At 52.4% G+C, this 13,826-nt stretch overlaps 1 protein-coding gene across 1 annotated transcript in view; it reads right to left on the bottom strand.

Annotated features, from left to right (window-relative positions):
* USH2A (usherin) overlaps positions 1-13,826 on the bottom strand; it is a 1,098,211-nt gene that overhangs the window by 649,804 nt on the left and 434,581 nt on the right. Inside the window, exon 29 of the mRNA XM_075339131.1 lies at positions 13,036-13,221. Coding sequence (XP_075195246.1) covers positions 13,036-13,221 — 186 coding nt within the window. The remainder of the gene's footprint in view (positions 1-13,035; positions 13,222-13,826) is intronic.

Below are 13,826 nucleotides of genomic sequence, written 5' to 3'. Positions count from 1 at the left end.
TCGGGGAAGCAAAGCAGCCGTCTGTGGGACCGTCCTACCAGCCGTTGGTTTACCGTACAAACTGTGTCCAAGTCTCAGGCTGAGTGAGTACCATAGTGCCGCAAGGCACAGCGCTGCCCCCCGCGTCCCTGCGCCCACCAGGCCCTGCACCTCACAAGCCATCACCGGGCCCCGGGATCACCAACCCCTACCCACGGAGGGGCAACACAACACCTGGCTGCTCCCCATCACCATCCCCGGGATCCCCGCATTGAGCAGCGGTGGTGCTACACATCACCACAACCGTGGGTGGCGTCACGGACATTATCCCAACATCCCAAACCCCCCTTTCACTCACGGGCGAGGAGTGCCGCTCGAGGAAAACCCCCGGGATCCGGCCTACGGCTCGAGCCACCACTGAGCAGCCGGACCCGAGCAGAAGGGGTGAGCGCGGTGTGCTGACACCCTCCTCCCCGCCCGCGACAACTTGGCATCACGAACAGGATCTTACCGCTCTGCCGTCTGGTAGAGGTGCGCCTTGTTACCGCCGGAGGTATCCGGCAGAAAAATTTCAGAAGCCGCCATCTTTGGCGCGAAAAGTTCCCGCTCGAGCGTCTTCTCGAGCAGAAGAGGCGCGAAGGCCAAAACCCCGCCCCGAGAGAGGAGGGGCCGTAAAGAGCTAAGGGGGACGGAAACAAGATGTCTGCGCCCGACGGAGCCGCTGGAGGAGCGGTGGTCGCAGCCGCAGCGGCACCCGCGGATGGGAATGGGCCTGCCCAGGTCCCGGCCGTACCGGCGGGAGGTGCCGCGGCCCCCGCGCTTGCTCCGGTCATGCCGTTTTCCTTGCCCTATGCGCCCGGAGCTGCCTGGCCACCGCAGTATGACGGGAAACCGGATGCCTTACAGGCCTTCCGGAAAAAGCTTAACCCGTTGCTAGAGCTGTACCCCCTGACTGATAAGCAACGTGCAGCGATAGTGCTAGGCCAGTTAACCGGTGCGGCGGAGCAGGAAGCGGAGACCTGGGCCGAGGGGGACCGGCTCTCTGTAGCCACCATCTTCGAGAAGCTACAGACTGCCTTCGAGACCCGGACTGAAGCTGAGCTGAGGATGCAGTTTTACCAGTGCCGGCAACGAGCTGGGGATAGCATTCGGGACTATGCTCTACGTCTGCAGACCGCCCTCCGCACGCTGAAGCGGGTGAACTCTATTAATGAGGCGGATAGCAACAAGATGTTAGTGGAGCAATTTGCGCAGGGGATGAGGTCCCCTGAGGATCGTAAACAACTCCGGCTGTGGGCCCTGGAACACCCTGATGTGGACTTTGCTGTGTTAAAGGAGCGGGCTATCAAAGCACTACAGCCCCCAGCTGCTGAAGCTCTGGAACCCGTCCCGTGGCCCGTTGAGACAGCTCCCGTTGTGGCGGCCCCAGCCAAACCAACCTCCTTAATACCTGCAGCCTCGAGCAGCACAGTGGAAGAACTGGCAGCCCAGGTCCGTCGCCTGGACGGAGACCTTGCCAAGATCCTTGCTGCGCTACAACCTCTGACCAGATCCCAGCCTCCAGCACAGATACAGCTTGCTGACAGTCCCGAAGATGTTCCCTGGATGCAGCGGAGAAGCGCTAACAACCCGCGGAGCAGACCTCCAATCTGCTACAAGTGCCGTAAGCCGGGCCATTATTACCGACAGTGCCCGTTAAACGAGCAACCCCTGGGGCCCCGGGCCAATCCTCAGGAGTAGAACACCGTGGCCCCCCGGACTGGCGAGACCGATATGTCGGGGCCCGCCCCATCATCCCCGTGGCTGTGGACGGCATACCAGTGATGGCTCTCTTGGACACTGGATCACAGGTAACTACCATACCGTACACGTTGTATCAGCGATATTGGGCCACAGACGAGCTGGCGCCTCCAGACAATAGTATAAATTTGATTGCCGCTAATGGACTTCCATTGACCCAGGTGGGGTATAAACAGGTGGCTATGACAGTGGGGCAGGCTGAACTGCAACACCAGGGTATGATTGTGATCATGAATGAGCCTAGTGATCATAACCCGAAAATAGTGCTGGGAACCAATGTGATGGAACACTGCATGGCTGATGTGTTGAACCTATTGCAACAGCTAGCCGCCACGGCGGCGGAGAGCCGGCAGAGGGCTGTGCAGCGTGAGATCCGCGCCCTGATGTACCGCCAGCATGTAAGCTCAACCGGAGGGGAGATTGGTGGAGTGCGAGTGATGGATGTTGCTCCATTGACTGTGCCCCCTAGGAGTGAGATGATGATCTGGTGTAGGGCAGCAGTAGGGCCTCAGGGGCGTGACTACCCTGCGATGATGGAGCCCATGCCTTCCGAGCACTGGCCCACTGTAGTAGCCGCCCGAGGGGTGGTAGACGTGAAGAAAGGGAGAGTGCCTGTGAGAGTGTTGAACTGTGGGGAGGAAGAAGTCAGGCTCCCCCGGTATGCCACCATTGCCAAGCTGCTCACCCTGGACCCTCACACTATCCAGGAAGCCAGTCCATCCACACTCCCACCTACCACCAGCACTTCCCCACACCAGGGGGACACCAAGGAGTGGCACCAACAGCTACATGTGGGCACTGATGATACCCCTACACATCACAGGGCAAGGGTACACAGGGTGGTGCAGGAGTACGAACAGGTTTTCAGTAAGCACCCCCTAGACTTTGGGCAGATCAAGGGGGTCCAACACCACATTCCCACGGGTGAACATCCCCCTATCAAAGAGAGGTATAGACCTATTCCCCCTGCACATTACCAGTGTGCCAAAGATATGTTGAAGAATATGAAGGAGGCAGGGGTTATTCGGGACAGTTGTAGTCCCTGGGCCGCTCCATTGGTACTGGTCAAGAAGAAGGATGGTACCATGCGGATGTGTGTGGACTACCGGAAGATCAACCAGATAACCCATAAAGATGCCTATCCATTGCCTCGTATTGAAGAATCTTTGGCTGCACTAAGAACTGCAAATTACTTCTCGACCCTTGACCTCACCAGCGGATACTGGCAAGTGGCCGTGGCCCCAGAGGACCGGGAGAAGACCGCCTTCACCACCCCGATGGGGCTCTGCGAATTCAATAGCATGCCGTTTGGGCTGTGCAATGCCCCCGGGACCTTCCAACGGCTGATGGAGTGCTGTCTGGGACATTTAAACTTCGAGACCGTCCTGCTGTATTTGGATGATGTGATTGTTTATTCCCAGACGTATGAAGCCCATCTGGAACACCTGGCCGAGGTGTTCGCGTCCCTTGCCAAGTACGGGATGAAGTTGAAGCCCTCAAAATGCCATCTGCTGAAACCCAGGGTGCAATATCTAGGGCACGTGGTGAGTGCGGATGGTGTCGCCCCCGACCCTGAGAAGATCACTGCCATCCAAAGCTGGCCGAGGCCCACTACAGTGAGAGAAGTAAGGCAGTTTCTGGGTCTGGTGGGGTACTATCGGCGCTTTATAAAGGGGTACACGAAGATGGCCGCCCCCATGCAAGATCTCCTCGTGGGACAGACCAAAGGTGGTAAACCCGTCGGAGCCCCACTGTCGTGGGAGGACAAGCATGAGGAGTCCTTTTGCCAGCTGAAGGCGGCCCTGACCGGAGAAGAGGTCCTGGCGTACCCTGACTACGGGCGCCCATTCATCCTCCACACGGACGCCAGTAACGTGGGGCTAGGAGCGGTCCTCTCCCAGGTCCAGGATGGAAAGGAGAAGGTGATTGCCTACGCCAGCCGAAAACTCCGGCCGACCGAAAGGAACCCTGAGAACTATAGCTCTTTCAAGCTCGAGCTACTGGCGTTGGTGTGGGCTATCACGGAGCGGTTCCGGCACTATTTGGCGGCAGCAAAGTTCACCGCATTCACGGACAACAATCCGCTGACTCACCTGAACACGGCCAAGTTGGGCGCGCTGGAGCAGCGGTGGGTAGCCCGGTTAGCCAACTATGATTTCACCATAAAGTACCGAGCTGGTCGTGTCAACATCAATGCAGATGCACTCTCCCGGATGCCCCATTTGTCAGAAGAGGGGTGTGAGGATGACGACCTCGAGGAGATTGAGTTGCCTGCGTTTCACCAGCCGCCTACTGAGAGGGTACAAGTCTGTCAGCAAAGGGTGGATCTGGACCCGCGGCCCAGTCAAGAGTGGCAGAACGCCCAGGACCAAGCGCCGGCTGTCCGCCTTGTCAAGACTCTGGTGGAACAGGGCGCCATGGGAATGGACCCTAGCGCTCCAGCCGAAGCTCAACGCTTGTGGAAAGAACGAAAACGGCTCTACCTACACCAAGGAAGGCTGTGCCGTGAGCTGATCAACCCAAAAACCCATGAGAAAATATGCCAGTTGATCGTCCCTCAAGCTGAGGTCGCTACTGTCCTGCGGGCATACCATGATGGTGCTGGCCACTTTGGGTGGAAAAAGCTGGAGATGCTGTTGAGGGAGCGGTTCTATTGGAGTGGGATGCGGGAATCGGTGGAAGCCTGGTGCCGAGAGTGCGGTCCTTGTACACTGAGGAGAAAGGACGAGACTAGCCAGAGGGCACCATTACATCCCATCGTTACCCATCAGCCGCTGGAGCTGGTCGCCCTGGACCATGTCAAGCTCACCCCTAGCCGAAGTGGGTACACCTATGCATTGACCATGGTAGACCACTATTCAAGATTTATGGTGGTCGTCCCTGTTAAGGACCTAACTGGTCGAACCGCTGCTCGAGCGTTCCAGGCTTATTTCTGCCGACCCCACGGGTACCCAGAGAAGGTGCTGACAGACCAAGGCCCGGCTTTTGAAGCAGAAGTGTTTCACGAATTCTGCCAGTTGTACGGCTGCAAGAAGATTCGGACCACCCCGTACCACGCCCAAACCAACGGCATGTGCGAGAAAATGAACCACTTGGTCCTGGGACTCCTCAAGACGCTGCCGCTGGAAGAACGGAACATGTGGCCGGAAAAGTTGCCCGACTTGGTCGACATGTACAATAATATCCTGTCCAGCTCGACGAAGTGCACCCCAGCATATCTGATGAGGGCTCAGCCTGGCCGCCTGCCGGTGGATCTGGAGATGGGGTTGGAGGCCCCGGAAGCACTCCCTTCAACGGCAGAGTGGGAAAGTCGGAGGAGGGCACAGTACCGGCAAATCCAGGAGTATGTGGAGAAAAACCTCAGTCGAAGTCGAGAACAGCAAGAGCACCGGTTCAATCAGAAGGCGCCCGCAGGTCCTTTCCAGCCAGGAGATGTGGTACTGAAACGAAAGAGAAAAGCCCACAAGCTGGATGATCAGTGGGAGCAAGTCCCTTACGTCATACAACCCACAGAATGGGGAGATGGGAAGACCTACCAGATCAGTCGTGACCAAGGGAGCACCCTGGCCACAGTTTCCCGGGACCATCTAAAAAAATGCCCCCCAGCGTTGAAGGCAGAGGCTGAAGTACCGGTTCCTCCACCAGTGGAGAAGGCAGCAGAGGTAATCCACACTGTAATGGGTGACTTCCCAGCAAACTGGCCTACACAGAATGGCGCGGTGATCCTTCCAGTGATACTGTTCCCACAACCCGTGGATGAAGAAGTAGTGGAAGCGGTTAACCGTGAGCCAGAACCAATGCCAGTGCCCAGGGATGAACCTGCACCCAGCTCCCCTGCACCTCCGCCTGCTCCACACTATAGCAGGGAGGAGGAACCGATTGTTCCCTCTACCCCACTATCTAGCACCACTGACACCGGGCTCCGAAGGTCCACCCGTTCCAACCTAGGTAGACCCCCACTTAGGTACAGGGAGACCGTTCTATGAGTAAAAGGGGTCCGCAAATGTAAGAGAGTGTTGTTGCTTGTTTGAAAAAGTTTGAAAGTTTGCCAAAGTTGAAAGATGATGAAAAATGATTATCCGAGTTTTCACCTGATTCACCGTGTGATTTGCAACCGGCTGGAGCCGGCACCGTTGTCCCCGTGGGGACCGTTTAAAGTTTAAAAATGCATGGGAACTATCCATGGACAAGCCCGTGAACTCTGCAGGGCAACCACAAACGTTAGTGGCTTGTAAATATGTTGGGTACCGTTACCGTTTCCGCAATGCCGCCTCCGGAGAGGCAGGTTGGAGGGAGGGCCCTGAGCAGAGCAGGCCAGGGCCCAGCCACAAAGGAACCGGTGGCTACCCTCTGGAGGGAAGGACAGATCCCGCTCGGGTACCGTGTGCTGGACTGTGGGTCAAGGGGTGCTGCCTGGGCTTTAGGGGCAGCATCAGGGCCAGGTTACTTGGGTGGGAGAGAGCGGAAAACGTGACCGTATACCGTTGAAACGTTAAAAGTAAATGTGCCTCCCGTCTTGGGAAGAATTTATTAAAAAAATGTTATTTATGTTGTTTAACCCTGTTATCCCCTTTTACAGAAAAATAAAACCGGTGTAGGACGGCAGCCCGCGGACGGTCTGCGTTTTGCTAAGGGGGAATGTGTCGCCCTGGGCAAGCCAGGGGACACAGGTCACACACCACCACACCCCACACCCCAGGTAGGCACACCTAAGCTGAACCAAAAATCCTTGTTGCCTTCTTCCAGGAGTCTGCTGATGCACACCAGGGGGTGGGCCAGGCGGTTGGCTCCGCCCACCAATGAGCTCACAGCTCTGGAGGCAGGAAGTGTCAGGCAGATTAGCCCAGGGAGGGCAAGTGTAAACAACTAAGTGAAAGTGAGGAAAGGAGAGTAGTAAAGGAGGAAAGCAAGAAGTGGTGACAGAGCAGAGAGTGTGCAAGCCTGAGAGCCCAGCTTTGTGTAGGGCCAGAACAGCAAGGTCAGCGACGGCGGTGACTGTCCGGAGGGGGACCGTTTGGAAGTTCCTGGAAGAACCCCGTTGGCTGTGTGCCCGGTGGTCTGGAGCAGTGTTCCGAAAGACAGTCAGCACCAGGGCAGGGGCCTCTCGGACCCCGGCAAGGCTAGGAGTCGCCAAATTTGCCGAATCCGTCAGTGAAGGGGACGTAGATTCCCCCAACAACCAAGTCCCGATTGAAGGCAACAGTCCAACCTGTACAACAGAGGCACCGCCACCGCCAGGGCACCAGTCTCTGAGGGCCAGCGCCTGCGGGCAAAGTGTAGTGCTCCTCCGGCCCAGCTTGAAGCCGGGGAGCGGGTTACCGGTGGGGACCCATCGCAACCATCTGTACATACAGGTGCAAGGAAGAGGGACATCACCGTCACCTATCGGGGAAGCAAAGCAGCCGTCTGTGGGACCGTCCTACCAGCCGTTGGTTTACCGTACAAACTGTGTCCAAGTCTCAGGCTGAGTGAGTACCATAGTGCCGCAAGGCACAGCGCTGCCCCCGCGTCTCTGCGCCCACCAGGCCCTGCACCTCACAAGCCATCACCGGGCCCCGGGATCACCAACCCCTACCCACGGAGGGGCAACACAACACCTGGCTGCTCCCCATCACCATCCCCGGGATCCCCGCATTGAGCAGCGGTGGTGCTACACATCACCACAACCGTGGGTGGCGTCACGGACATTATCCCAACATCCCAAACCCCCCTTTCACTCACGGGCGAGAAGTGCCGCTCGAGGAAAACCCCCGGGATCCGGCCTACGGCTCGAGCCACCACTGAGCAGCCGGACCCGAGCAGAAGGGGTGAGCGCGGTGTGCTGACACCCTCCTCCCCGCCCGCGACAGTCCCTCACGTTACCACACACCGTGGGTGGCGTCACGAACACTATCCCATTCACCACCCAAAACATTCCCCCCCTTTTTATTTCCGGGTAGCCACGCGACCCCGCCTTGGATCCGGAGACCCCTCGAGCCACTGTGGATCCGGGTCCGAGCAGCCCGTCGGCTGTCGCAGGGCGGCACATATATATATATATATATATATATATATATATATATATATATATTATATAAAGCTCAGTGTCTGTGTGTATGTGTGTACAGTATGTAAGTGTGTGCGTGTGTGTGTGTGTGTGTGTGTGTGTGTGTGTGTGTGTGTGTGTGTGTGTGTGTGTCCGCTAAAGGAATCTGCACCGTTGCATTTACAATCACGAAATCTTGCACAGACGCCTCATGTGACTCAGGGAACGTCATAGACTATGTTTGGACGGGAAAATTTAACCCTGGAGTTAGTCTCCAAAATCCTGCCTCCATTAATCTGAATGGAGCTGGGATATACGGCCTATTAATAGCGACTGTCAGTGGTTGCTATAGGAACAAAATAAACTGTTAGTATAAGAAGCTTATGTTTGAGGTAATAAGATGGGGAGATGGATAGAGAGAGACAGAAAAAGACAGACAGACAGAGACACAGACAGAGACAGACGGGGAAAGAGACAGAGAGATAGAGACAGAGACAGACGGGCAAAGAGACAGACGGGCAAAGAGACAGACCTAGAAAAAGACAGCCAGGCAAAGAGACAGCTGGGCAAAGAGACAGCCGGGCAAAGAGACAGCCTTGGAAAGAGACAGTCAGGCAAAGAGACAGCCAAGTAAAGAGACAGCTCTGGAAAGAGACAGCCGGGCAAAGAGACAGCCGGGCAAAGAGACAGACCTGAAAAGAGACAGACGGGGAAAGAGACAGACCTGGAAAGAGACAAATGGGGAAAGAGACAGCCCTGGAAAGAGACAGACCTGTAAAGAGACAGACGGGGAAAGAGACAGCCGGGCAAAGAGAAAGCCCTGGAAAGAGATAGCCCTGGAAAGAGACAGCCCTGGAAAGAGACAGCCCTAAAAAGAGACAGACCTGGAAAGAGACAGACCTGGAAAGAGACAGATGGGGAAAGAGACAGACAGGGAAAGAGACAAACGGGGAAAGAAACAGCCCTGGAAGGAGACAGACGGGAAATGAGACAGACACATAGAGAGAGACAGACAGACACAGAGAAAGAGAGAAACACAGAGATAGAGACACAGAGATAGAAAGAGACAGACAGAGACTGATACAGAGACAGACAGAGAAACTGATACAAACAGAGACAGACACACAGAGACAGACACACAGAGACAGACAGAAACTCGAAGAGAGATAGTTACTGTCCCGGGCAACGCCCGGGTATTAGAGCTAGTATATATTTACTAGAAGGTGGCCCGATTCTAATGTATCGGGTAGTCTAGAATGTGTATGTAGGTTAGATTGAATAATAAGGTAATGAATGGACTGGATGGGTTAGGTTTAATTTAGTATTCTTATAATTGTTTATTGGTTTTAAAATGACAAACAACAGAAGGAGCAGTTTTAATAGATGAGTCTAATGTTTAATGATGTCCATGGCTTGTAATGAAAGAAGGCCATGAACAGTGGAAAGTTAAGTAAAAATATTTTTGTACATCACATTTTGTGTGAAGACGTTTTCACTATCTGTAAGTAACTTTCCTTGTAAAGGGGTGTCAACAACTTGCACTTTGACGTTGGATCTCATTGTCACTCTTGAAAACGCAACGTACAGTTGTCCATGGCCAAAAACTGGTTCAGGTAGATATATGCCAACACGGTGTAGAGTTTGCCCTCGTGACTTGTTTATTGTCATGGCAAATGCGGGTTTTATGGGAAACTGTCGACAACGAAGCCTAAACGGAAGGCGGGTGTCTGAAGGACATATATCAATGCGTGGAATTAACACTTCCTTGTCTTTAGCTCATCCAGTGATGACTCTTGCTTAAATGAGGTGTGAATACATTCCAGTCACAATAAGGCGCGTTCCATTACATAGTCCTTGTTTGGTATTTGGTTTTTCCGATATATTGTTTTTTACATGCTACACATAAAACATTATATACAAAATGGCTGGTGTCACAATTGATGAAAATGTTAATATTATAATTTTTTCCAGTTGTATGTGAAGAAAGGAGTCGGGGGGCGGCAGACAGCGAGAGCAGCGATGGCGGAGCCGGGCGGGGGCCATGTGTGTATGGGGGGGCGGAGCCAAGCGGGGCCATGTTTGCGGGTAGGGCGGAGCCGAGCGGGGCCATGGCGCTGGGGACGTCAGTGCCGGGGACTGCATGGCTGGGGACAGGTGACTATCCAGGTGTGTGTATGTGTATGTGTGTGTTCAGTGTATACATGTGGAGGGCGGTGTGCGGTGGGGTGGAGCCGAGTGGGGTAATGTGTGCGGGGGCGGAGGCAAGCAGTGGCGGAGTCGGGCAGGGGCTATGTGTGCGGGGGACGGAGCCGAGTGGGGCCATGTTTGCGGGTGAGGTGGAGCCGAGCAGGGACATGTGTGCGGGGGGAGGAGCCGAGCGGGGTCAATGCGCTGGGGACGTTAGTGCCGGGGACTGCATGGCTGGGGACAGGTGACTATCCAGGTGTGTGTGTGTGTTCAGTATATACATGCGGAGTGCGGGGGGGTAGAGCCGAGCAAGGTAATGTGTGCAGGGGGCGGACTGTGGGGGGGTGGAGCCAAGCGGGGCCATGGCGCTGAGGACGTCAGTGCTGGGGACTGAATGGCTGGGGACAGGTGACTATTCGTGTGTGTGTGTTCAGTGTATACATGCAGAGGGCGGAGTGTGGGGGGGGTGGAGCCGAGTGGGGTAATGTGTGCAGGGGGCGGAGGCTCCTGGGGGTGCAGCACTAAAGGGGAAGTCGGAGCTCCGTGTGGGCACGTCCTGTCGGCCCGTAGTTCAGGCTGTTCAGTTAGCTGAGCCGTTGGTCGCAGGCTCTTTAGCGCGCGCGGTGTGGCGACAGTTGTCACTGTAATGACGTAATTTTGGAGCAAGACAGACAGAATAAGGCGATTATATATATAGATATATACATACATATATGTGTTTTTTTTATATGTTTTTTATATAACCACTATATACAGTGCCTACAAGTAGTATTCAACCCCCTGCAGATTTAGCATTAACAGATGCATAAATCTTACAAACCAACAAGTTATGTTGCTCAGTTAAATTTTAATAAATTTTCAACATAAAAGTGTGGGTCAATTATTATTCAACCCCTAGGTTTAATATTTTGTGGAATAACCCTTGTTTGCAATTACAGCTAATAATCGTCTTTTATAAGACCTGATCAGGCCGGCACAGGTCTCTGGAGTTATCTTGGCCCACTCCTCCATGCAGATCTTCTCCAAGTTATCTAGGTTCTTTGGTTGTCTCATGTGGACTTTAATCTTGAGCTCCTTCCACAAGTTTTCAATTGGGTTAAGGTCAGGAGACTGACTAGGCCACTGCAACACCTTGATTTTTTCCCTCTTGAACCAGGCCTTGGTTTTCTTGGCTGTGTGCTTTGGGTCGTTGTCTTGTTGGAAGATGAAATGACGACCCATCTTAAGATCCTTGATGGAGGAGCGGAGGTTCTTGGCCAAAATCTCCAGGTAGGCCGTGCTATCCATCTTCTCATGGATGCGGACCAGATGGCCAGGCCCCTTGGCTGAGAAACAGCCCCACAGCATGATGCTGCCACCACCATGCTTGACTGTAGGGATGGTATTCTTGGGGTCGTATGCAGTGCCATCCAGTCTCCAAACGTCACGTGTGTGGTTGGCACCAAAGATCTCGATCTTGGTCTCATCAGACCAGAGAACCTTGAACCAGTCTGTCTCAGAGTCCTCCAAGTGATCATGAGCAAACTGTAGACGAGCCTTGACATGACGCTTTGAAAGTAAAGGTACCTTACGGGCTCGTCTGGAAAGGAGACCATTGCGGTGGAGTACGTTACTTATGGTATTGACTGAAACCAATATCCCCACTGCCATGAGATCTTCCCGGAGCTCCTTCCTTGTTGTCCTTGGTTTAGCCTTGACTCTTTGGACAAGCCTGGCCTCGGCACGGGTGGAAACTTTCAAAGGCTGTCCAGGCCGTGGAAGGCTAACAGTAGTTCCATAAGCCTTCCACTTCCGAATGATGCTCCCAACAGTGGAGACAGGTAGGCCCAACTCCTTGGAAAGGGTTTTGTACCCCTTGCCAGCCTTGTGACCCTCCACGATCTTGTCTCTGATGGCCTTGGAATGCTCCTTTGTCTTTCCCATGTTGACCAAGTATGAGTGCTGTTCACAAGTTTGGGGAGGGTCTTAATTAGTCAGAAAAGGCTGGAAAAAGAGATAATTAATCCAAACATGTGAAGCTCATTGTTCTTTGTGCCTGAAATACTTCTTAATACTTTAGGGGAACCAAACAGAATTCTTGTGGTTTGAGGGGTCGAATAATAAATGACCCTCTGAATAAACTTTTCACAATTTAAAAAAAAAAAAAAGAAATAACATTCTTTTTTGCTGCAGTGCATTTCACACTTCCAGGCTGATCTACAGTCCAAATGTCACAATGCCAAGTTAATTCCGAATGTGTAAACCTGCTAAATCTGCAGGGGGTTGAATACTACTTGTAGGCACTGTACCTTTCTAGAACCAAGTTTTCTTTTGTATATGAGGAGCAAGATGGAGTTTTAAGGCCTGCAGCTGATGTCTGATATATATTTCCGTTTGTTTTCAGATTACTGCTAAATATCAGGAAAAGTATGCGTACTCAAGGTCACCAGCTGGAGTGATACAAAGCATTGGAATAGAGATGTCATAAGAAAGACTGGCTGACTGGCGCAAGTCCATATTTATGGCCTGTGTGAACTACGTGACAGCGGAGCCACGAGCAATGGAAGGGATGGAGAGGGGAAGTTCCAAAATGGATATACGTCAAAGACTTTTTGCATATTTTGTAATATAGCCAATGGCATACATAGGAATTTTACTAAAAGATTAACCCTATAACTGCTCTATAAAAGGCTGGTAAAAATAAAGCACGTCAATCTTGTGCACCTGCTCTTACTGAGTAGGGTTTAAAACAGATATTTGTTTGGTCTAAATTCCTTTTGCGGCACTCAGCAACTATTAATCAAAGATTTTAGCAGACATTTACTGTTATGAAGGAGGTTTCTGAAACTATAGAATTTCTACTTGACAACCTCGCACCAGGCAAATAGGATACGGTGGAATATGCAAAGCTCAGATTCGGAAGCCATAGACCACCAATGGACTAAGATCCTGCAAATCTTTCTTTGCATGTTTGGTGATGAGTTATCATTTTAGTAACTTTAAGACTGACACAGGGTCTAGCAGGCGGCACCATGTTAAGAATGTTCCAGTATTTTGTAACTTACCATTGATGTGAGTGGAGTCTAGGAATACGGTTTGGGTTGAGGATGTATTCTGGTTTTCCTCAGGTTTTGATGTCAGTATATACTGCTCAATAATTCCTCTGACCCCGGCAGGTCTTTCCCAGGTCACCTCCACACTAGATCCACTGAGACGGAGAACTTCTAGAAGAATCTTTCCACTGTGAGGAACTAAAAAAAACACAAAATGTACAGTCTATATTTTTTTTCCAAAAACAGCGCCACATCTGCTCATGGGTTGTGTCTGGTATTGCAGCTCACCTATAAGGAAGTGAGCAAGGATGAGTCACAGTACCACACACAACCTATAGATAAGACGTAGCAATGTTTTTTGTTTATTTCTTTTAGTCGCTGTATTTTTCCAATCCTGTACAATCACTTTAATGTTGTGCACATAATTGTCATGGGTGTCTTTGTAGAAGAAATCTTAGAGCCCAGGTTTCTTAACTGGAATCTGTGACCTGGTTTTTCTCATCTAATCTGAGAGCAGCATATAATAAAGACCCTGAGTCCAGCGATGTGTCACTTAATGGGCTGCATGCTGCAGTTTTGATAAAATCCCTGTTTTCTCATCAGGAGATTATCACTACAGTTTTACTGCTAACATGGAATTCTCTATATTTTGAATAACCTTGCCCTCTTCACTGATTGGCAGCTTTCTGCCTATGCACAGTGTACACAGAAAGCTGCCAATCAGTGGTGTGGGTGGGGTTCCCTTGGAGCTCAGAATTCAGAGAACTGGTGGAGCTCCAGCAGAAAAAAACAGGGATTTTATT

Source organism: Anomaloglossus baeobatrachus, chromosome 3 (assembly GCF_048569485.1).
Source record: "Anomaloglossus baeobatrachus isolate aAnoBae1 chromosome 3, aAnoBae1.hap1, whole genome shotgun sequence".
Taxonomy (NCBI): Eukaryota; Metazoa; Chordata; class Amphibia; order Anura; family Aromobatidae; genus Anomaloglossus; species Anomaloglossus baeobatrachus.
This window is presented reverse-complemented; position numbering and strand designations above follow the sequence as displayed.